The following is a 23,932-nucleotide window of genomic DNA, read 5'->3' as shown; positions in this document are numbered from 1 at the left end:
CTACTGTTGTGATTTAATAGCACAAATGGACTTTTGCTTCTGTCAAGTAGAATTTTTACTGATCGAGCTTATCAGTGGTACATCTGTTAGGTGACAAATGATATCATATTCAAACAAGGCCAGAGAGTTCATTCTGCAGAATCAAAAATCACACTTCAAAGCTGCTGCTGTTAAGGAAAGACTATCAAAGCACTTTCAGGAGCTAAGTTTGACCGATTGGAAAAAGTGTAGTCTTACCCTCAAAAGTGTCAACCATTCTGAAAAATGCAAGAGAGAAGGAGGATTTGCCACTGCCTGTTCGGCCGCAGATCCCAATCTGTGACACAGGAAGCAGATGAACATCAGGTGAGTGGAAATGGATAATGTCTGTATTTCACACTTAAGATAAATGGAGTGGAGGAGCTATTCTTATCCACATGTCCTCCTGATAGCTCAGTCAAACTGAACTGGTCATAACAATCATCAAGTTTACTCTTTGTCTTTAAGGTTTGAGCATTAGGAATAAATCAAGGCCAGACCTATATACAGGAACAACAGGAGGGAGACCAAAAGGAACAGAAGGAGGGCTAGCCAGTGCTGCAGGCAAAACTTTGGATCCTGAGGTGGCCTTGTTTAGCAGAAAGGACAAAGGCAAACAGGACTAAAGAGGAGAAAAACTGCAGAGAGAAGAGAGATGCAGTGAAGCAGAAGAGAAACAATGGGAATAAAGGCAAAAGAGCCACATGGGAATGTAGGGAAGTAGATGTAACAGTAAGGGGTCACTGTTCCTTCTTTTGGCACTGTGTGTTGACAGCAGGGCACTGGGATACTGAGAAGTGGTGTGTAGTTCTAACTTCTCACTCTAATGTAGGCCTAAGCACATCAAACTACGAAACCCACAGATTCCTTTCCAGTGCACCACATTCTTGTAGAGAAAAAAAAAATAAATCTGTAACTCAGTCATCAAAACACACTCTGATATGTTGTTTTTAATTTAGTGATTACTCTGATGTGCTTGTCTAAAAGAACTTATCAGAATCACTGCAGTTCTTTACCTTTTGTCCTGGAGAGATGTGAGCATTGACATGCTTTAGCACTGGCTTCAGGTTGCTGTCATACCGAACACTGAGGTTCTGGATTTGGATCTCCCCTCTGTCTGGCCAGTTCTGGGGAATCTGTGAAGAGGCTGTACCAGGAGTACAAAGGAAGAAAACCCCACTGAACATCAATGCTCTTTTAATCAGTTAATCAGCTCATTCAGTGAGTTACTGTTTTTCACGGTAACACTGCAAAATCATTAAAATTTCAGCAAGCTCTTTCTGCATGCTGCACAAAACTGCACTTACAAAGGAGCCCTTCGTAATTTTCAGCTTCTGTTTTGAGAAGGCCATTGATTCTTTTCACTGCACCCAGCTGGATCTCCATGTCAGCCAGGTTACGAACCATCCAATTCAGATAGTTAGACACCTGATGTAAAGCAAATACACTACTGAATTCCAGATTTGTAGTAGTTTGCAACATTTGACCAGCATGCAGTTTATATTCCCTCACTGTAACACTTGTTCCACCTTAGCAAGTTGAAGTTGTGAATGAACTGTACAGTACACATCAACAGGGTGACAATGACTGAAGGTTAGATTTCCTAACTGCACTGCACAGATTACTTGGGTACTATGGAGATCTGATCTATGCCGACAGAAAGAGTGAAGGGAACAGTCAAGACAGGTAAAAAGACGTCTACTTGGTAACTTAAGGTTTGACAGTCTAGAGTGATGTACCAGGGCGTAATCACAATTGATGCACTGAAAAAATGTTCTTCACAACAGAAGACAATATAACATATAGGATGCAACTTGGATGTTTTGTCGACATATTTGAACTAACACTTCAGTGAATATTATCTAAAAATGGAAGAAGGCATACACTCAAATATGTCAGCCACTGGATGTGAACTGAAGTTAACATATGGTTTCAGTGACGTTACAGTACACACTATAGATGTACAGACACCTTCAATCTTCCTGTTCATCTTTGTGCCCTGAAGAATTACAAAAAAATGTTTGGGAGAGACAGAAAGGGTCCTGAGATTCTTACCATAAGAGCATAGGCTAGTCCCAAGCCTACAAGTCCTGAAGAGAGTTTACTATACAGGCAACTGGTAATAGAAGTGACAGCTGCTATGAGTACCACACATGCTCCAATGTACTCCTGAAGGAATATGAATAAGCTCCATCACTATCAGTCTAAAAATGATTAAAACATTCTCATTACTTTGCATATCAAACAACAAACCCATTGCACAGTTTGACATACAGGCAGAAAACACCCCATAACTCCATACAGACCCTGCCTAGGAACCTGTTATTGCTTTTAGCATGGCTATGCTGTTTGGAAATGCTGTTCTACACAGAAAGGGCTGTGCCAACACTCCTAATCTTCTTCTGAAGTGAACACAGACATTTTAAGCCTGTAATGGAGGTAACTGAAACCGTGCAGCTGGCGTTACATGGGGTAGGATGGAAATGCTCCGGTGATCCCATCCGTGAGCAGATCCTCTCTGTCACTGATGAACTGCTGGGAGGCCCTGCTGCTGCCACTGAGTGGCTGGCAACCCGCTGTAGCCGGCCACTGAGTGGCTGCCATCCGTATTTATTCAAACAAGCTCTTCTTCCGTAGCACGTACCTGTTAGCTGGACTGCATCCACCCGTGGTGGGCTTTTGCTTCTTTAAGTTAGACTGTTAGCGATATGACTTCCCACAGACAAGTCTTTAAGTAAAATTACATAACAGACTAGAAAATGAACTGTGTAGGAGGGGAAACTTGTCACTGGTCTATGTTTGTGCTGGTTAGTGATATAGGCAAATGATCGAATTAGGATCGAATTCAGGTGGTCTAAGACTGAACATGTGAAAGGGTAATAACATTTTAAGTCATATGCACTATCTGAATTTAGGTAGCAAAAGGTACAAACTAAAACAGAGTCCAAAATGAGGTACAGAGCACAACATGAAATATTAACGTACACTTAGCACATATAAAAGGAGCCATATTACCACAACAGCAGTACTACGCCTGTATCTAACAAAGTCTGATACAAATATCACCATCCACAGCATGAAGTTCCTTATTTGCTTCTCAAGGAATTATTTTTAATAAGTAATTTCTCATGTTAGGCCACTTCACTGAGCACTCTAAGAAAATAGGCACCTGAGTATCTTTGGCATTCTTCAGATGACCCAAAAGAGGCATAAACCTGTCTATGTCCTTCAGCTTACTAAAAGAGTTTCCAAGATGAGGAAGTGTTCCCAGGGAGCCACAAGGCAAAGGCCTGCTAACGTCAACTAACACAGTCCCATCGAGGCATCCTGCCTGGCAGCACCAGCTCTGATCCCTCCTCACACGCAGAGGAGTCAACGTGACCTATAAAAACTATTCTTGTCCTGCAGAAACAGCTGCAGGCTCTGAGGAAAATTCATACTCCGCTCAGTTTCCCGGATGGGTTAGGCACATGTTCATTACAGATAGAGAGATACAGATAGAAAGGTACAGCTTTGAAACCCAGATCAGGCTGGATAACTGGTAGATGCCTCAGCAGATTGCTTGGAATTAAGTCAGATAAAATCATTGTGTGTACACGAAAATCATGTACTTGCCATGCGGACTTCCAGCCAGCGATTGGCAGCTGTAAGGAAAAGGGAAGCGATGTTGTTGGAATCTGTATATTCAAGAAGTTTTTGTCGGAATTTGGCTTCATACCTTTAAAAAAAATGAAACACATACAAGAAAAAAAAACAAACAAAAAGGGTCAGGCCTTGGAGTGCTGGAAAAATTAAAACTAAAATTTAATTTCTGGGGGCATATGCTCTTGGGCAGCTTGCCAGAGAGTATAAATCAGCCTATTGATAATTCAGAGTGATATCATCTGTAGATTTGTATTAGATGCAAACTGTATTTGTAAAAATATTTTCAGGATGTTATCACACTGATCAAACTCTGTGTCGGTCTTCTGGATCACACTGGGCATTTTCTAAATGTATTTAATTACATGGTAACTCTAAGAGAGACAAATTTGAAACTAAAAAAATGAAAAATATATACAAGAGAGAAATAATACATGCATGTACTTGTGAAAAGAAATATTAATGCCACAGAACACAGTTCCTCAATCACGTAAGCTCAAGTCTTAAAATTTGTATTACTGCAGTGCCTAGAAATTGTAACTATTTATAAAGTATGAATTTGAAGAACCTCCAGTCATAGTAGCTCCACTGTTAAACAAACATGTTTGTCCTTATCACTAAACAAATGGAGCACTTTGGAAAACAAAAGTCCAAGCACATGGTGCAACAGAAAGTAACAGACTGGAAAGAACTGTGTTCCCTCACCAAAATGAATTAGCCACAGAATACAAAATAGAATTAAAGGCAAATAGGTCTGTTTACAGTTTATTATAGTGGCTCTGCTCATCAGATCAACTGCATCAGTGAATTCTGCCTTGAATTCAGCAGATCTGGAAGATGATTCCCTGCTCCACTTATTTAGACCAGGGTCTCAACAACCATGCCAGTCACCCCTTTTAGCTGGGCATATTTATTTGAATAGGTGTAAATTAATATGACATTAATAATACAGTGTATCCATAATTACATCTAATAATAAAGGAGAAACCTGGCATAAAAGCTTTTTCCATGGTAGTAATACAAGCTTGAAGCCCTGAAGACCTAGTTTAAGCACCGAAAGCTTGCCTTTTCGCCACCTTTATTACATGAGCAAGTTTAACAAACTTGCTCATCTCCCTCTATCAAACTTTGCCCTATTTATATTCATAGCTGTTATGGTTGCAATAAGCACTACTTATTTATAAACTCAGCTCTCCTTATACTGATGTGAGAGAAAGATATGACAATGTTTTGTTTAAGTACAAAGTATATAGAGTAGCTTTCCAATTTGTTATCTGCAGAGTATCTTAATCCTTCTTCTGAGTACAGTATAATACAGTTATGACTTTAAATAAATCATTCCAGGTTTTGAGGATAAGAAATAAGTGCCACTATGTGGAAATGATTTAGCTGTTCACAACTTAACCAATGTGCCAAGACATAAGAAACCCGTCTGCTGTGTGCAGTGGAGAATGGCCTGGGCTGGCTCCAAGCACGGCGCTGTGTTTGCACAGCCTCCAACGGCTGCTCCCGAAAGCCAGCGTTGGCCTCCTGCACTGTCAGTGCTGGTGAGTCCTGGCCGTCCTCAGGACTGAGCACCCTCCGTGCCCTGCCATACAGAGATGGCACCAATTCAGTCCCATTTAACTTTCCTATCTCTATACCATGAGGATTATGGGATGCAGATACCCTTTAGAAAATGTAAGGCATGCATCATGAGTCAGTGATGCATATGCATGTGGAAGGGGGATGCAGACAAGGTTACCGCTGTTGGTGGAATACTGCAGAAATATCAGAATTTCTCTTCAGAAAATATCCCCAGATTACCACGCCTTTCGAAATTCAGAGCAGCCTTTGCAGAAGCCTTTATATTTACATTTTAGTGATTGTTTAGCACCAATGCTATCTGAGGTGCTAGACAGCAAACTGTAAATCAGCCAGGGCATCTGCTGAAGGTGTATTTATAGCTGCAGCAGTAGCTGTCTTTCTGATCTCCCCCTGGATTTTTTTGTACATTTCTTTCCTTACACTTTCTGAGTAAGCACGGGACGGACAGTGACCAAGGGCAGGAATAACTGGCACCTCCTAACTTAGTGACTGGATTCCTGAATTACTGTTATTTTTAGGGATGCTCAAGCTAACAAGCCTAAACTCCACTCCTGCTAATATGTTAGGCAGCTGAAAAGCTACACAGTCCTAAAAATAGCGAGGTTACCAGCTGATGCGGGAGGCTGGCAGGCAGATGGAGCACAGAACTTACTGAGCACACATGGCTCTTTGGGTCAGAGACACATCAAATTACCACAGGATTTAAGAAAAAGGAGACAGCAAACTCAATTCTTTGTCAAAGGAATTCATTTCAAAGTGATGGGAAGAATCAAGAGAGAATGCTCCAGAAGACTAAAAATGCTAGCTAGATGGCAGTGAAAATTATTTATTTTATCAAAATGTGAAAATATATAGCCATAATACTCTATAAAGATCCTCTTGATGTAGTAGAACATAGGGATAAATGAGAAAAGCAGTAGTTAAAAGAGAACTTGAATTTCCTTAAAACTGAGCACAGACATAGCTACAAACTAGTGAACCCTGTTGGCACTTAACAGATTAAATATCCAATAAGAGTAATTAATAATGGAAAATACTGTGCTGTTCTACCATTCTTTAGGAAGCGATCTTCAGTCAAAAAGAAAGAAACTCTTAAATTTGTTGTTCTTTCATTGCGCTATTTCTATCCTATTTAGAACAGTTTAAGGAAAGTTAACTTTGTGCATTACTTTTGTTATAAAATGTAAATCATGGGTTAGAAGGAATAAGCACTACCCTTTCAAAGATAGAATAGAGACACTAATAATCAACCACCAAAATGGGTAGATATCTAGACGAGATGGGTGTGGAAGACAGTTGACCATGTTTGAGTCAACTGGCAGAAGCCCAGAATAGCACCAGTGCAGGCGGAGCAGCTGCTGAGCTCCTCAGGAGTTCACGGGTACCTCTACTCGTGCGAGCGTGACTGCCCTGTCTGTACCTCACACACACGGCCCAGGACCGTCATCAGGTACTGCCGGGCTGCTCCCGTGAGCTTATGTGCACGGATAAATGAATCAAAAAGAGGTGATGAAAGACCTGGTCTCCAGTTTGTGTATTTTCAAAATCAGTAGAAGCAATCTCATTTTCAGCTAGCAACCTGAAAAATACATTAAGGTGCTCTTGTACCCTCTGAAGTCACTAGCACACACAATTTATCTTGCCAGGACATGGACGCATACACACATTTCTCTGGCATAACAAGTTAGTGCATATTGGTTGTTCCATGGAAACTATCCAAACGCACAGTCTGCCACACCGCATACTGCGGTAATTGCAGGCTAATTTAGCTTCTTAAATCACATTTGCCCACTAGTTTGATTTTTCAAGCTGCGTCCAAGAGTATGGAGAGTGACTGCAGGGCAGATGACACACATCAGCTTGTTTTTCTATGGTAACTCCTTCACATATAAAGTACTTAAAGTTCTTCAGCGTTTTGGAGTTTCCCCTCACCAGTATTTTGGGAACTGGATTTTCCAGGTGATCCAAATAACTACCACTTGTAACTGTACAACTGCAGAACAAAACCAGAGAGAGATACTCAAAAGTAAGGGAATGCACGTTTCTTTAACTATACCTGAAGGCTCGGATGGTGGTAAGACCTTCAACAGTCTCTGAAAAGTGGGAGAGTAATGGTAGCTGAGTGCTGTCATCCAGCTGCTGCAGGTCCCTGGAGAGGGTTACGAAAAGGATTCTGTAAAAAGCCAGCTTTGTTGTGCAGGTATTTTCTTGAAAAAGGTCCAGGGAGCAAAAGGGAATATCTTCACAATAATTATTTACTTACGGTTCAGACAGACTGCAAGGCAGTGCTGCATGTCTCTGAGCAGAGAACAAGAACCCAGGAGGATTTTTCTTTTACAATTTGAATACAAGCAGTGCTGGAGTTCTGAATTGGTCTTTTCCCTTCACTGCCTTCCCTCATTTCTCCTATATTCCTATTTTTTATACTTAATTGTATATTAATTTAAATACCATTCTGGCTCTATGCTGAATATAAATTTAATGGGATACTGCAAATAAGAGCTTAAGTAAGCAGAAGGTAAAAGGCAACTTTCTCTCTCCTCTCTCCATCCGCAGATGACAGAACAACTTCTCACTGAGCTAGCAGGACAGTTCATACACTCAGTAAACGGGAGCCTGCACTCATCTTTATGTTGTGCTTCTCAATTTCATGTTTAGTCAGCAAATCAGTGGAAATACATGCAGGGTGGAAGTCTACTTAGTCTCAGTTCCTTCCAGCAGGAAGTAAATTGCTTGCAGACTCCCTCTTGATCCACCCATACTTGAAGGGATAAATGCAGCACAGCTGCAAATGCTTCTTGAGCACCACTGGGCAGGAAACCGTACGACCTTAGAAGGAGAAATAGCACAGATACGGCTAAAATTTTTCAACTTCTTCAAAACTAAAAGGCACCCAGAACAAGAGACAATGCTCGTGTGTGTTGGATCCTAATGGGCAGCAGCACTGCCATGGTTATACTGCATCCCCCAGCCTCTTCTTGGCTTTACAGATTCCACTCAGATAGGTCGACATCAGCTTCCCTGCTGCATCACCACATTTTCCTAGATGTGCCCAGCATGCAACCTTTGGGAAGGACAGAATGCTTCTGGGTTTTTTGTGTCCTGTGAACTCAAAGAAATTTTGATTGGGGACAAAAAGACCCTGCTCATGTCTCCCAGAACTTCTGCTTGAACTGCTGCAGACAAAAGCACTTGTAAAATGACACATTCTCACTTTTGGCGTGCTTTCAGAGAGGGCCACGGCTTTGACAGGACTAAATTTAAGGATGAAGTTCCCCAGCACTGCAGCGCTGCAATGCAATCACACATTGCGTAAGATATTTCTGTTGCCAGAACAATGCTGGTTTATGCTCTTACCGTGATGCGACTCGGAAGTACTTCTGGATGAAGTAACACATGATTGCGAGGGGAACCAGGGCAATGAGAAACATTGGTGTGACATACGAGATGACAGCAAGAGCAGATACACATAGCAGAGTAGAGCGACTCAAACACTCCAGGGTCGCTGGAATGTGCTGTATAGATGAAGAAGAATAAGCACACAGAATCTTTCGAAACACCATTATTTCATTTTCCTGTTTCCCACTTACACAAGGGAACAAAATGGAGAATTTGAAGCACTAAACATAGATCTGCTTTTGAATTGACTGCTGGGTTTTGGGTAAGTCTGACGGGATTTCTGTGGGGCTGCTTCACATGTCTACATTGTGGACCACTATCCTCATGTCAGAGGATCAAACAGATAATTTCAGCATCTGCATCAACCCCATGAACTGGCAGTGCAGTCTAGGGTAAATAATGGTAATATGAATTTCAGTCATTTCTGGTTTGGGTAACAGCATTTGCCTTTTTCTCATTATATTTGCTCATATGTCAAGTTAATGTGTCTACCCACTTTTTGAAAAAGTAGATTGTCTTAATTTGGGGATATCACTTGATCTTGTTGCACTTTTTCAGTGTGCATTTAAGATGAAGAATTAATTTGGAACCTAGAAAATCATGCGCAACTTGATATAGATGTGCAAAATTACATATCATCACTAGGCTTCATCTAAGTGAGTGTACAATAAATGAAAATCAAAATTTTCAGACTGTAAAAGATAGGATAACTTGGCAGCTAGAATATAGATATTCGGTACCTGATCGATGGTATTGCAGTCAGCTGAAAATCTGTTCAATATACTTCCCAGAGGTGTTGTTTCAAAAAACCTAGAAAAAGATAAGGAATGGGAAAGATTACAAGACTGATACCAGAACAGTTGTATTTTTTTTCTGTCTTCGTTAAGCTCTGCACTGTATGACAGACAAGCAAATAAACTCACAACACAGTAAAGTTTCTCATTTTCCTGGTAACCACGGCTTTCCAATGAAATGGCCGTCTTGAACGCAACACAACAGCAAGCATGTCCTCAGCTCCCTCTACTGCCTAAGCTGTGCAAATCACCTGATTACCTTTTTAAAAAATCCTTTCAGATTTGCACTTTCAGGTCTCTTCCAATTCATGAGAAACGCAAAGTTAAATTGCAAGTCTTGCATTTTTCTCAGAACAGAAATGCGTAACTAAGAACAGTTGTTGGACTAATGTATTAAATGACCTTTCCTTTACATTTGCATATGCAAAATACAAACTTCATTATTGCTCTGTAATTGTTCCATACGTCATTGGAATCTGAAGACTAATTCTACCCTAAAAAAGATTTTTTTTTTTTAAAATGTCTGAAGTTTTCCATGTATATTATTTCTCCATGATTTCTGGGTCAAATACTCTTAGCTTAAAAATAAGAAGGTATTTTCCTAAGGTTCAGCAACAGCTGCAGGTTTCAATCAAGCTACAATTTTCCTTTCATGCAACAGAAAGAAAACTTATGCAGCAAAATAACGGCCTTGACTGGTCCCCTTGCTTCCATCTCCATGTACTGTAATGATGCCTCTGATGACACTTGTCTAAGCTCATTACCTTGCATAGGCTTGCAGGACCACTGCCTGACAGAAAATACTTCTAGTGATTATAAGGCACGCTATAAAAGAATTGTACAACATATTGATCAATAATCATGTTTTCTCCCTAATTAAAAACAGCAAGGAGAAATTAAACACGCAAGGAAGTATATCTCTGAAGTCACAGGCAGGGCAGGAGAGGCATTTGACCAGTGTCTAGGAACTTGAGCAGCCTGGGTACCATTTTCAGTAGTTTGATACTGGTGATTTTCAATGACACAGTCACTTCTTGATAAAATCTGTGCTTAGAAGACTGCCTTGAAGTAAGGAACACAAAATGACTACAATATGATTTGTATTATGACCAGACGAATACCTCATTGGAGCCAAAATAATCTTATTTAGTAGAGAAGAGTGTAGCTTTTTGGTGACTTTCAAACCAGTCCACTCCACCGCTATTGATGTGACAAGACATAATACAATCCCGAGGCAGCAGAGAATGCTGAAAACTTTTGAATATGGGGTATGGCTGAAATCCTAAGAAAGAGAGTAACAAAATTATTATCTGTAAATTATGTATGAAATGTATTGTAAAAACACACAGGACAAAAAAGGATTTACTCCTTACATGTTTTCAGTCCCTAAATTAAAATGCCAATGATTTTCAATCATTTCAGATCACAATTTATTAACCTTTGAAGAGAGGACTGCTTACATGAAAATAAGCGATGAATCAGAAATTTAAAATCATGGAATACTAAAAAAACAATAAACCAAAATATTTGATAATTTCATGGGAAGGAAAAAACCATCTTCAAAGCGCTTACGGCTTTGTTGTTTTGGTCTGTTTTCTTGAAAGGAACAGAATATAATAGTTTTTATTTTGAAATACTAATTTCATATTAAAACCCAGCATCAATAAAGCATCTCTTAGAGATGAATGTGTGACTCCAGTGAAATCATACATGGACCCCCAAACATCCATGTGGATTATTTGTAGCCACTAAATCTCAATAAAGAAAACAACCCCAGTTCTAACAAAATCTGTCCACTACTGCTTTCTGTATACAGAGTACTCGGCTAGGTAACACTATGATCAATTCCATGTGGAATTTATATTAAAATCAGCCAAAACAGCATGCTTATAAAAAAACCCACCATGTTCCCTACATGTTACAAAACCCAAAAGCGCCCAAACTGCAGTGAGAATGCAACAGTGCAGAAAAAAGGAAGAACTATGATACCAAAATTACTTTAGAGACCAAGGTTTAGACATAGCCAGCCAGATGATGAAAATACCAATCTAGCAAAAGAATAACAATGCACAGAACACAACTGTTAGTTTTATTGCACTTTGCACCCCAAATCACATTAACCTTCAAACTACTCGTGGCATACACATCTCGGAGCAGAGGCTCCCAGAGGGAGATCATCACCGGCCACCTCCTGAGAGGAAGGTGAGCGCAGCGCTACATACCGCACAGCCAGAGCAGTTCTTCAGCTCCAGCTCCATCTTCCCAGCAATGGCCGCCGAGGTCCAGCGGGCCAGGCAGTAGTCGATGGCCACCATCACCGTGTGCTTCAGCAGCTGGGACAGCACCAGCAGCGGCAGCAGGAGGATCCCGGCCGCGCTGAGGTACTTGCCGCAGGCTCTCCAGGGCATCTTTGCTCTCTGATGCAGCACCGAGGACAGGTTGTCTTCATCATCACTTTCTGTGACTTCTTCTGCAACAGGCAAGAAAAAAGCACAGTCACACCGACTTGCACACACACACCGTTCATGGGGACCGGCAGCGGGCAGCTCCAAAACACATCTTACCGCACAGGATAAAGGCCAGTTTGAAGGTGAAATTGCCTGCTCAGGCACGCACGTAGCAACTCACTGAAGTTAGCAGCGATGCATGCTAACAAGATGCAAAAACCAGCACTAGGCAATCAATGTCATCAGTCATGGTTTTGCAATTTGAAGTACTGCCTTGATAAAAATGAATTGTAATTTTTTTCTGTGCAAAATTTCAAACAAGTGTGCTTAGCTGTTGACAGGTTTGAAGCTCACCCAGCATAAATTATTTTATATTATTCTTCTTTCTTTATCAAATCATGTTCAAGTATAAGAAAAAAACTTGCAAGTGTGAAGGAAGCTATAGCTTCTGAATGCTTGAAATCACTGTAGTCCACAGGGAAAATTAATAGAAAGCCCTTTTACCTTCATCCTCTTCATCATCTTTCAGCAGAGCTTCACGGGAATACATAGTCCTCCGGAGATTTGTTCTTTCCAAAACAGTTTTCCTCTCAATAATGGTCTCCTAAAAAAGGGACAGTTCATGTGTTTTCAACCAGAGAACTGCTAAGGAACTTATTAGCTGTGACAACAATTGTCTCCTGTCAGAACATCACTGAAAAATACAAGTGGGAATCTCACAGCAGGCAGTCATAAATGATGGATTTGCTACCTCTGTGTAAAACCAAAGGACATGAATTAGATACCTGACATTAATTTCAGGTTGTCAGTTCCAGCCCTCTGGAAATCTTAACTTAGACAGATGCCCTTGAATTAGTAAGAACTAAGATTAATATGTCATTCTGCCTGTGTTACAGTGTTAAAGAGAAAACACGCTAATAATTTAGAGAGCTTGATACAGGCACATCTGAAAAGCTTCCTCCCAATGCAACGAGTAAATTTAGGCATGTTTATAGAAGCAGATGTCAGTATTGCACATTACTAATGCTTTTCCTATAGCGGCCGAATTTAATATTCTTTAGACAAGAATATTTGAGGGCTTCTTGTCAAGAAGAAATCAGAGCCAACAGTATCAAGGAAGCCTGAGATTTCCAGATGAAGGAACTTCTCTTAATACATAATAATGTTATTAGTAATACTACGTTCATGCCAAGTTAAAAATCACACACAGCATGTCAATCCTTGCTAATGCTTCCAACCTAAGGGAAGTCTTATTTTTTACAAATGTTGATTGCCCTGCCCATCAAAAACCTTCTCCAGCTCTTGGTCTTGTCGATTCATTAACGTCTTCCAGTGTTCAAAGAGTTCAGTCTCTGATTTCTGAATGTCCTTGAGAGTTCCTTCTCTCTGGATGTTCCCATCTTTCATCGCAATTATCTAAAATGTTAGAAACACAAGTGGTGAGATAAATAGCCATGAATCTCTCTTCATTTTAAAGCTGCTGTGCCTAGAGTTTTATCTTTTCTTAAATAAAGATTACTTCTGCAAACAAATCTGTCTTCTAAAAGGACAGTGAACTTATCTCTCGACTCTATCCCTTTTATTCAAGGTGCTGCAAACCCAGAAACTTCCTGCACTTCATCCTTTCAGAAAGGGAAGCTGCTTTTAAGTAAGAACGGGGTCCCTGTCAGCAGACAGGAGAGGGCATTACTCTTCGTAAATACAAGACACTAGCAAGATAAGATTTTAGGATTCTCTTACCTCCTGAAAGGAAAATGCTTTTAGCAACACACTGTGCACAGCATGTTTTGCCCTCATTCGGGCAATTAGATACGAGCACACTGGCTCCGCTGTCTGTTTGATATCATGGACCTGATTAAGGCAAAGCTAGGGAATTTGAACCTTTAATGCTTTTAAAAGCATAACGAGTGGACACAAGACGAAGTCTGAAGCGTGTGCTTCCCAGGTTTGTGTCAGTGCAACTACATGATACACACGGGGTAACTACCTCCACTTAGAACCAACAAGGAGAGTTGGAAAATGAGGCGTGTGGATTGTAAACCCACGTGACATCGTTAGAAAATAGATAATGTAAGATTTCATTTTCTCTCTCCCTGGAAACTAACGAGTGGACACAAGACGAAGTCTGAAGCGTGTGCTTCCCAGGTTTGTGTCAGTGCAACTACATGATACACACGGGGTAACTACCTCCACTTAGAACCAACAAGGAGAGTTGGAAAATGAGGCGTGTGGATTGTAAACCCACGTGACATCGTTAGAAAATAGATAATGTAAGATTTCATTTTCTCTCTCCCTGGAAACTCAGAGATTTCAGTGGCTGGGGAGGGGGGAGGGTGTGTGTGAAGAAATAAACTATTCTACCTAGTAATAAGAACTTACACCAGAGGAAAGGAAAGAATAAAGTAAGCAAGGAATTTTTTGGGGGGGTGGCAATTTATTCAGAAAACATGTAATTAAGCTGGACCTTGATGTCTCCTGAGGGTCTTGCTATGAAGATTGAGAAAGACCATCACACATACTTTCAATTATATTTTTATTAAAAATTCCTTAGTGAAATACAATGAATATTCTTGCTGCACTCCACTGGTTAAGACTTGCTAAGGCTTAATGAGACCTGTGCTTAAGAAAAAAAACAACTGCACTATTTCTTAATAAATATTTTTTAATTATAAACTTAATACAGATCCTTCCTGTCCTACAGGCTGTTTGGAACACTACATTTCATAAAACATTATTGAAACTCAATTAGAAGATCATAAAAATAAAAGAACTTCCGAGTATCTTATAAAACATGAACACCTACAAATAAGTCTGACATTCATAAAGAAAATTAAAAAGATTATGCTGATACAAGGCTAGTGCTGCACATACTTTAAAAAATGCAAATATGTACCAATTGAAAAAAGAAAAAGCTAAGATTGACCTCATAAAGAGGGGAAGAAGGCAGAAAATTCCTGTCTCCTGAGAGACACCAACCAGAAAACCAGAACTGTGTTGAGAAAATTCGTAATTCTTCAAGGTGCACAACTGAGGGACAAGGCCACAGCAGACACCAGAGATAATGCTGCCCACCAAAAGCACGATCAGAACAAGAGGAATGTCTGTCTGCAGCTGCACGGCAAGGCAGTATGAAGAACAGAAAGCAGCTGAAGTATCATTATTTTTTGAGACAGGGAAACTGCTGCTCTAGGCTGTGCAAGCTGCAAATGAGACAGAAGCCCTGCTCGGAGGCGTAAGTGCAGCCACCAGTCCTCGCGAGCAAGACGACCTGTGAGGTTGTGCCTGGATGGCTGTGGGAGAACTGAGCGCAAGGCCGACAGGAATCAGTGACTAAAAACCACTCACACCCACTCCCCAAGGAAAACACCACAACCCCCAAAACTTCCTTACAACTTTGACATTTGCAATTTGAAACTGTTATAGAAAGCACACTTCCATTTTTTTTCTGGTAAATGACAAGATATATCAAAAAACCCACTAACAATCGAATGCTACACATTCCTTAAAATTTTGCCAACAAAGATGTTCTTGATACATTATGTACTCATACTAACCAAAAGGAAGTACTTGTTTTTTCCCCCCTTATATTTCCATGTACCTCAATATCCATAAACACACCTTCTTCTGTGGTGGCACAGACAAATTCCTAGTAACATCCCAGCAGAGGCAAATACGTTACTTAAATATTTTATTGTTCTAAGATTAAAAAAAAGAGTAAAATTTTCCAATACAACTAATGGGTTTGGATACTCAATATATTTTAAATGCATCCTGCTTTCATGAGAGTAGTAAGTATCAGGTCTACAAAGCTTCAACCTCTTTAGCTGTTTTAACACAGGAATTCCAAAATTATGGCACCCCAAACTCACTGGCTAATTTTCAAAAGATCTTTATTATGTCTTTTCTCACTGAACTACCACTTAGTGGAGAGAGAAAGCAAAAAGCCTTGTTTGCAGCAACCTCCTCAGGCCACCACCTTGCTTCTTCAGAGAAAGAAGAGAAGACTTTTCTTACCCAGTCAGCGTGGGGCAAGTACTGCAGCTTGTGGGTGACCAGCACAATGGTCCGCTTGTCTTCCCGTAGCATTTTCAGGATCCCTTCTTGCATGAGATGGTCGCTCAGGTGGATATCCAGTGCAGAGAATGGATCGTCCTGTCATGAGCACAAGAGGTCAGCTTCTGGAGCCAGTACATACAGGAGTTAGGGAACTGACAGATTTGAATACCGATAAAACCAGTTAGATCGATGCACACAATCAAGAGAGGCCATCAGAAGATCAAAATTGTGCTGAGGAATGGTTTTCTTAAATCATATAGCCACAAACCATCAACTGCCTTCCTGCAGTGAGCACCCAGAGAGCTGTGTAAATGCCACGATTTTGTGCGGCTTTCTGGGAGCTGCTCCTCTCAGCCCCGCACAATGGCAGCGCGTTGCTTCTGTCAGAGTCGAGATCATGCAGCAACGTACGTCTATGGCAGATATTATATAACAGCTCCAGGGACGGGGACTAGGAGCACATTTTTATTTCTCGTACATCACTGCCTTCTGATTTACTATTTTTTTAATCCATAACTCAAAACTCTATTAACAAAGAATCACAGAAGGAGAAATATTGATTATTTTGATGACTCTTCTGCTGACATGCTTAATTTACAACCTAGATTATCTTATTGAATCAATGAATTATATGCAATTAATTTAGGCATAAACTAATCTGAACCATCTTTTGGAGGACTTGCTTACTTAATCCTATTTGTAGGGAATTACAGATCTATTATCTCTGCACTAGTGATATTGGCTGTAGGACTTAGTATTATTATTTCATATTATTTCATATTATTACATTACATTAAAACTAGGATTTCCTAAAAATCAAATTTTCTTTTATTTTCTTCAGATGTATGCTGATAAAGTAGGGTTGTATTCGAATTAATTCTGCTTTCTGAATGACATCATTGCCACCAGCTAGTTAGGGAGAGGTATAAGCAAAGGGGCAAGTGCTTTAGAAAACCCCCTTGAACTTTTATTCCCTCCAATTTTGCAACAATTTACATTGTGACTGTATTAAATACTTCAATATTGTTGCTTTCATGCATCTACAAATCCAAAAATATCTGAAATCAACAGTAAGATAAATATGACCACTGAAAGTCTAATGAATTAGAGCATTGTAACACAAAGCACTTGAAAAGTGCTTTTGAAACACAGTAAGAACACGTGTGCCTTGTGCTCCCTGAGCTGTGAGTTTTGCTGCGGCTGCCCTCTTCTGATGCGGCACCCACCTAAACACCACCTGGGGCCCCGAGTTTTCGTATCTGATCACAAAAATTTTAGAGAATATGAAAGGTTATTGAACGAGGTGCACACGTGTGAGTGAGAAGTTTGATAAGTATTTGTTTACAAGATCAGTCCTAAGAGAACTGAGCGTTTGCAAATACTAACAGGATTTCTGATTATTTTCTAAGATTAATAACTGGCAAAAAGTTTATTTGTAGGCGCTTTTACATTATCAAACAATAAGAGAATCTGCTACTATTAGGAGATTACTGAGCATCCTGCACAAACGGACATAAGTAACAAATGCAAGTTACAGCCCAGTAGAGGACCTGGAAATGTCCTAGACATGAGGCAAGCACCAGCTGATCAGCATAATTACAGGGGAAGGTCTAGGTAACCTTGCAGACTTTTAGGGATGACCTCTAACGTACACAGTTTTTCTAATCTCGTGTGACTCACATCTCCTGTCCTAACAGCTGGATTCAAAGCTCCTTGAAAACCGAGTGTAAGAAGGAAGTCCTAAATTGGAAAGCCAGCAAGCTCACTACTAGCGAGTGCGTAGGATGCATCTGTTTTCCCACCTACTAAGTTTTTAGAGCTTGCTCTCACTCCTTTTTCCACAGCACTTCTGTTGAAGCTGGGACAGGATATACAACGAGCAGGTCAGGGTGGAAAGATAGCTTAGCTTGCTGCAGAAAGGAAACACCCCAGACACAGGACAACATCCATTTTAGTCCTGAGACAGCTTAAAAATGTCATGAATACAGTTGAGACTATTAAATTTCTAAGTACCAAAGATAAACACAAAGGTCAAAAAGAAATTTCAATGGACTGAAAGGTGAAACATCAGCATTTCAACTTATAGCCTAATACCTATCTCTCTGCCAGCAGCATTTACAAAATGCTTCTTACCTGCAGGCTAACAATGGATATAAAATAAACAGTGCACACTTGGCTTGGCTCAATGAAGCACAATATTCTGTGTGTGTTACCCACGAAATACTCTAAATGCTCACATCTCATGCCTCTGTTTGAAGCATAAATAATGGCACCTACTCACCAGAAACACAACATTTGTCTGCTGGTAAAGTGCTCTTGCCACACTGATCCGCTGGCGCTGCCCTCCAGACAGATTAATACCCTGCAGATAAGCAGGAGAAAAACAACCAGACAGTTGCAAGAACATCAGCTGAATATTCATATTCTGACTGGATTATCCACAGAAGACCTTCTGGACAAAAGAAACCTAGAGATATTTTTCAAAAGTGCAGGCCTGCAATTCAGCTGGGAACAGAACCCAAACCGTTAGGAAAGCCAGAGCGCTCTGTCTGGAGCTGCAGCCCATACGTCCCAGAAGGATGGGAAATGTTTAATGGTTTGTGGTGACATAACGGTATATGTGGCATAGATATTCTGCACGCAGTCTAAGCCAGACTCTACTCAAAAGTCAGCCTTGGAAGTCTTGCTATGCTCTAGTTTTTATTTATTTTCATGATCATACGCTGTGATACTGTATCAGCTCCACCACTGACTGTAATCTGTAACTGCCAGCTGGGAGGTCAGGCCGTGCCGAGGGGAACATCACCGGGTTACTGCTCTTGTTTTCAGTCCTTAGTCCCCTGCTGCCATCCTGCTCTGAGTTCCTCACCCTTCCTGGGACCCATCTGCAGTTTCACAAACACCTTGAGCTCTCTGAGCCAGTGATGCTGCCACAAGACCCTGCCCCACCTTCTCCCTCCCCTGCCCTTCTCCTGTCAACAAATGCGTTTGGTTACACAATGAGTTGGGGTAGGAACTAATGCATTGAAAATCAACACAGCAGCCAGTGTGAAGAAGTGGCATGGAAACGTATCCTTAAACGTACCCTCACGGGGGGGTGGTTTGTTGTGGTCTTGGGGTTTTGTTTGTTTGTGACAGTGCCAGTATACGCCAGAGTAAATTGTTTACAAATCCGTAATTTGTTTCCTTTCTTACCACTCCCTAATCTTCCCTGATGTGATAAAGCCGAGTTTGCCAGTGATTAAACACCTGCTCTTTTTGATATGAAGCAGCTCTAAAAATTTATGAATTATTTATTCTCGTATTACTCCTAAAGAAACAAAAAAATGCACTATGAAGTCAGGATATCTGAGATAGTGGCCAGAGAATTAGTCAAACATTCTGATAGCAGCACATTTAAAACATTGCATCTCACATAAATGACAGCGTTTCCATGTTTACTGAGCAATGAGCTTTCAGGCTAATGACCCAAACATACACTTAACTAAAAGATTACCTATTGTTGCCAAATGACTGCTAAGATTTTAAGAACACAACAAAATAATAAACCCTCCTCTATATATTTAAAACAGAAATAGAAGCCTGTAGCTGTTTACTGACCCTCTCTCCAATCTGGGTTTGGTCTCCGTGAGGGAGAATGTCAATATCAGGCTGGAGGGAACACGCATCAATTACTGCTTTGTACCTGTGGAAACAAAAAAGGTAACACAAAATCCACACAGATATTGCTAAAGAAGCACATTTCCTACCTGCAGAGGAACAAAAACTAACCAGCTGGAAAAATCACACAGCGGAAAACATATTTGTTTGCCCCTAATTGTTCTAATGGGATCCCTTTCCATCACAGGCAAGTAAATAGTATTTTGCCTAAGAAAAAGCATCTTAGGTCAGCTTCCTAATTAAAATTATTTAATAAGCAAAACAAGCACAACTTCTTTCATGGTACATTGTTACTGCTTAGACATTTAACTTTTTTCATGCCCAGGGCTTTTGTTTCTTGTTTCACTACCAAAGGACAAAAGAAAAAAATGTGCGTAGGATGTGAACACACGGCCAATCACTTCTTTTACGGGCAAGGGGGATGGAATACCAGCAATTAACTCTAAAATATTTTAGAATGTTTGATGAGCACTTACACTGAATATAAAGGCAGTCCATTAATCCTTCACAATATATCAAACACTGAAACTGTAGTAACACTCCCAGTCTCAAGCAGCCAACTTCTTTCTAAGACAGTTTAAACTTGTCAATTAGGTAACACTGCACTCTCAACAAACACGGTCCTTGGAAATGAAAACACTTCCACACTTAAAGTTCAAGTGAGACCACACTCTGGCCCTTGTGTCCTTCAGGAAAAACATGGTTAAAGGGTGACCATGAAACCAGAGAGTCTTTCACCATGTTCAGGCAGCTGCAGCACAGCTGTTACTGGAGGGAGATGGGACCCATGTGTGAACTGAGGCCTGTGCCGCTCCATTCTTTAGCTAAAAGTGGAGCAAAAGCATGTAACTGCTCAAACCTCTTACCTCTGTTTGTTAAAAGGGCTCTCGAATGTGATATTCTCTTCCACTGTGGCATTGAGCAACCAAGGTTTCTGTGATGCGTATGCTACTGCTCCTCTTTTCCTGGGGAAAAACCAAACCAGCAGAGTTCCCAACTCACCACTGCAGCAGGCATTTTTGGAAACCATTTGCTTGTAAAGGAAGACACTGCTATTAAGTCTGCAAAAATGCTGTCTTTCATTTCTTTTGTTTAGGACAATCACTCCCATCGAGGATATACGCAAGATGTTATATTTCCAACAGAACACTGAAATTGGGTTTTGGAGAGGCTAGCTCAGCAAAACTGCCTCTTGAGCTGTGCCGTTGGCAGGAAGGAAATTACCAAAGACTGAATCCCAGCTCTGTTTGGATAGACTGATTTTAAAACAAAGACATTTTTAAGTGTTTATATAAACCACACACACATACTCCACACATGCACAAAGGCAGTTCCTCCTGCCCTCAACACATTTATTTTCCCCATGCTAAGAAGAAAACTTGAGTCATTAAGAAAATGCATAGTCATGGCTAAAATCCTTCCACGTCAATAAAGACAAGAAAAGAGAACACAGAGAAAAAATATTTGCTAAATTTCCCCCCTGTGGAATTGCCCCCGTTACATATCATCAGAAGGACAACTAACCAGGGATAGTCAACAGGATCCCACTGTACATATTTTGTTTCATAGGGATAACTATTATTACTATTTAAAAGTAAAAGTATCTGCCTAATGGTCACGTAGTAGTGCTTTTGTTGGCTGTTACGCACTACGGACCTCAGTCATGCAGAGCTGGGAGAAAGGCAATTTTTTTTATTAGAGCAACTGACACAGTTGGAAAACTCATTGGCGTGACACCACTGCTCCAGGAAAGCGCCAGAAGGACCCCACGCCTAAACACAGAGCTGCTTTCTTTCCAGCTGTATCAGCCAATCCAATAAAACAAGAGGACCTCTCACCCAAACGTAACCTCTGTCTATGGGACAGCCATTTCTGTGGCCTCTTTCTAGTTGGACCCAAATGCAATTTGAACCATGAGCTGCCAAAACACACCAGGCTTTATCTTTTATTTTATCAGGAGTTAAGGTCACTCGCCCTGCTCATTTTCTCAGGCTTTCACCAAGCGGGCGTAGCAGTCATTATAGGATCCAATTTTCTTGGATGGCCTGAAAGAACACACAGTTACACTACCCTGCTAACATGCTCCCAAGTTCAGATGTCTGATGGCTCAATAGAATTTAATTACATTTTATGAATTCTCTTTACTGGAAAATGAAACAGAAGCATGCACCAAAAAAACCCCAACAAACCAACAGAAAAAAACACCCTGAAATAAATTCCCCTGGGCAGCTCAGTCCCCAGTCCCAAAATTTGATTCAAAGAACATTCAGTTTTGCCTCAAGGGGGAAGCATTTATTCAATCAGTGTGAAATTTTCATCCCAATGATTATGAAAAAAATTGCTCTGAGCAAATGAAAGTGTATTCCTTTCCCCTCCTTTTCATTGCTTGAACCTGTGCCTTTGGCGCTCTTAATTCTCACTGTGATTGAAAAGTTACTTCTAATTTATTTCTTGAAAAATAGTAGCAAAGTTTTGAGAAAAATGTTTTTATAGCTTCTATAAAAACTGTTCTTTTGTTCAGCGAAGACACAGGCAGCGCCAGTAAGATGCACTCCATGCTAAGAATCAGCACAATGCCCAAGAACTTTCATGTTTGGCTTATGTTCTGCTTTTAGGCCATCAGTGAGAATTAAGTACTTAAAGGAATTTGGGAACAAGCGATGAACTTGCAAAAATTCATCATGGACTTGGAATTTACTAAAACCCTTCTACAGCCAATCTTAATTTCAAATTGACACTAGGATGACATATCAGGGCAGACCATATTTTGACATAAGCAAAAAGCTCGCAAGTGCTTCATCATAGGAGAAATCTTTAGCATGTCCACTGTGCTGCTTCCAGTAAAGAGGCAATCAAATAAATCTTCTACTGAAACTGTAAGAAAAATGTCACCAAACCCCCAGAGAACAAAATATTCTGAAATGGAGCATGCAACACCTTGAAATCCTGCCTTGAACCTACCTAAGGCTCCACACTTAAAAGATTGAATCCAAACAAATGGCTTAGCAGAGAAAGGCTTAAGAAGAATTTATTCTGCAGGTTGAAGTAGTTGCCCTCTACCCCCAGAATGCATATAAAGAAACATACATTTTCATCAGTGGAGTGCAATTTTCTTCCTCTGATAGCACAAACTAGACCAACCATAGCTTCTTAATTATCACAGAGCCAGGCAGGAAAATTCAGGTTTACAACACACAGGGAAAACCTTCCCTGAGCTTCCTGGAGACTATGTCCTTTGGCTAATATAGGATAAATCTACTAATTAATTTAGAATCAGAAACAACATTGTCAGGATCGTTTGTTTAAAGTTATTCTAACTATCTTCACATTTCATTCGAAGCCTAGGAGGCTCAGTATGCATTCAAGATCACTGACAACAAGACTAGCTGAGGGACATCCATATATGAATCTCAGTGCTTAATAAAGCTACCACATCTGAAATGTTGGTGATTTTTAAAACAAAATAGATGCACTGAAAATGCAATGCAGTTATAAAGGTGGAGGAAATTATAGGTTGCAAAGCCTTTCCTGTGTGTTTTGGATTGCTGACTACAGTTTTATCCTGATTATTTTGCACAAATCATGAAATTCTAATATCAGGCAACAACTCGAACGCAAAGATAGGAGAGAAACATGTACTCTCCTGTCCTGTGCTAACGCTGCATGAACAAAAAAGCGTGCTTCGCTATTTTGAGCCTGAAGGTAGGTAATAGAACATTCTGATACTGCCAGTCCCAAGCATTCAGGAGCATACTTTTTCATCAGTATTAAACTGCAAGGGTTGCTGGCTCACTTTTACTTCTAAATCTTGCAGTAGCTGCATGCAGAGACAACCCATGTGCCTTCTGAGGAAGAAAAATGCCCTGTGTGCAGACCCTTCTGAGCAGTGTTCAGAGAGTCACAGAATGGCTGAGGTTGGAAGGAACCTCTGGAGGTTAACATTAGTTTTTAAAGTGTTATACCTGCATTCCATGTCAATAGGAGATTCTTTCTCTGTGCTGCAAAAAAACAAACACAATTAAAAATACGATAAAATTACTGCATAACAGAAATATAATTCTCTTAAGCATGCTAAATTTCTGTGCTATGTAATATTGACCTAAAATAAGGTATGGTTAAAGGCTTCAGTTTTGAGAAGCACTAAACGACTTGGTAGAAAGTATTCAACACCAAGAGGGAACGCTTGAGACCTCACAAGACTTAGGCTCAAAATAATCTCTGCTAATTACTAGAGTGAAAGTTTCAATGATTTTTAGAAGTCCAGCTCTGAAAATCTTTAGCATAGATTATAGAGACGTTTGGTTCTTTTTACCACAAACGATTTAGTAG

At 40.3% G+C, this 23,932-nt stretch overlaps 1 protein-coding gene across 1 annotated transcript in view; it reads right to left on the bottom strand.

Moving 5' to 3' along the window:
* Positions 1-23,932, bottom strand: part of ABCC8 (ATP-binding cassette, sub-family C (CFTR/MRP), member 8) — a gene marked incomplete at its 5' end in the record, with an annotated part of 67,128 nt that overhangs the window by 5,283 nt on the left and 37,913 nt on the right. The window contains 17 exons of the mRNA XM_009876133.1: positions 238-316; positions 1,035-1,165; positions 1,326-1,446; positions 2,074-2,187; positions 3,634-3,736; positions 7,304-7,396; positions 8,605-8,762; positions 9,387-9,456; positions 10,562-10,722; positions 11,663-11,910; positions 12,392-12,491; positions 13,178-13,303; positions 15,902-16,039; positions 18,225-18,305; positions 19,544-19,628; positions 20,470-20,568; positions 23,566-23,601. Coding sequence (XP_009874435.1) covers positions 238-316; positions 1,035-1,165; positions 1,326-1,446; positions 2,074-2,187; positions 3,634-3,736; positions 7,304-7,396; positions 8,605-8,762; positions 9,387-9,456; positions 10,562-10,722; positions 11,663-11,910; positions 12,392-12,491; positions 13,178-13,303; positions 15,902-16,039; positions 18,225-18,305; positions 19,544-19,628; positions 20,470-20,568; positions 23,566-23,601 — 1,943 coding nt within the window. The remainder of the gene's footprint in view (positions 1-237; positions 317-1,034; positions 1,166-1,325; positions 1,447-2,073; positions 2,188-3,633; positions 3,737-7,303; positions 7,397-8,604; positions 8,763-9,386; positions 9,457-10,561; positions 10,723-11,662; positions 11,911-12,391; positions 12,492-13,177; positions 13,304-15,901; positions 16,040-18,224; positions 18,306-19,543; positions 19,629-20,469; positions 20,569-23,565; positions 23,602-23,932) is intronic.

The sequence above is a fragment of the Apaloderma vittatum genome, unplaced genomic scaffold (assembly GCF_000703405.1).
Source record: "Apaloderma vittatum isolate BGI_N311 unplaced genomic scaffold, ASM70340v1 scaffold30019, whole genome shotgun sequence".
Taxonomy (NCBI): Eukaryota; Metazoa; Chordata; class Aves; order Trogoniformes; family Trogonidae; genus Apaloderma; species Apaloderma vittatum.
Note: the sequence above shows the minus strand (reverse complement) of the source record. Positions and strands in the feature narration are given on the sequence as shown.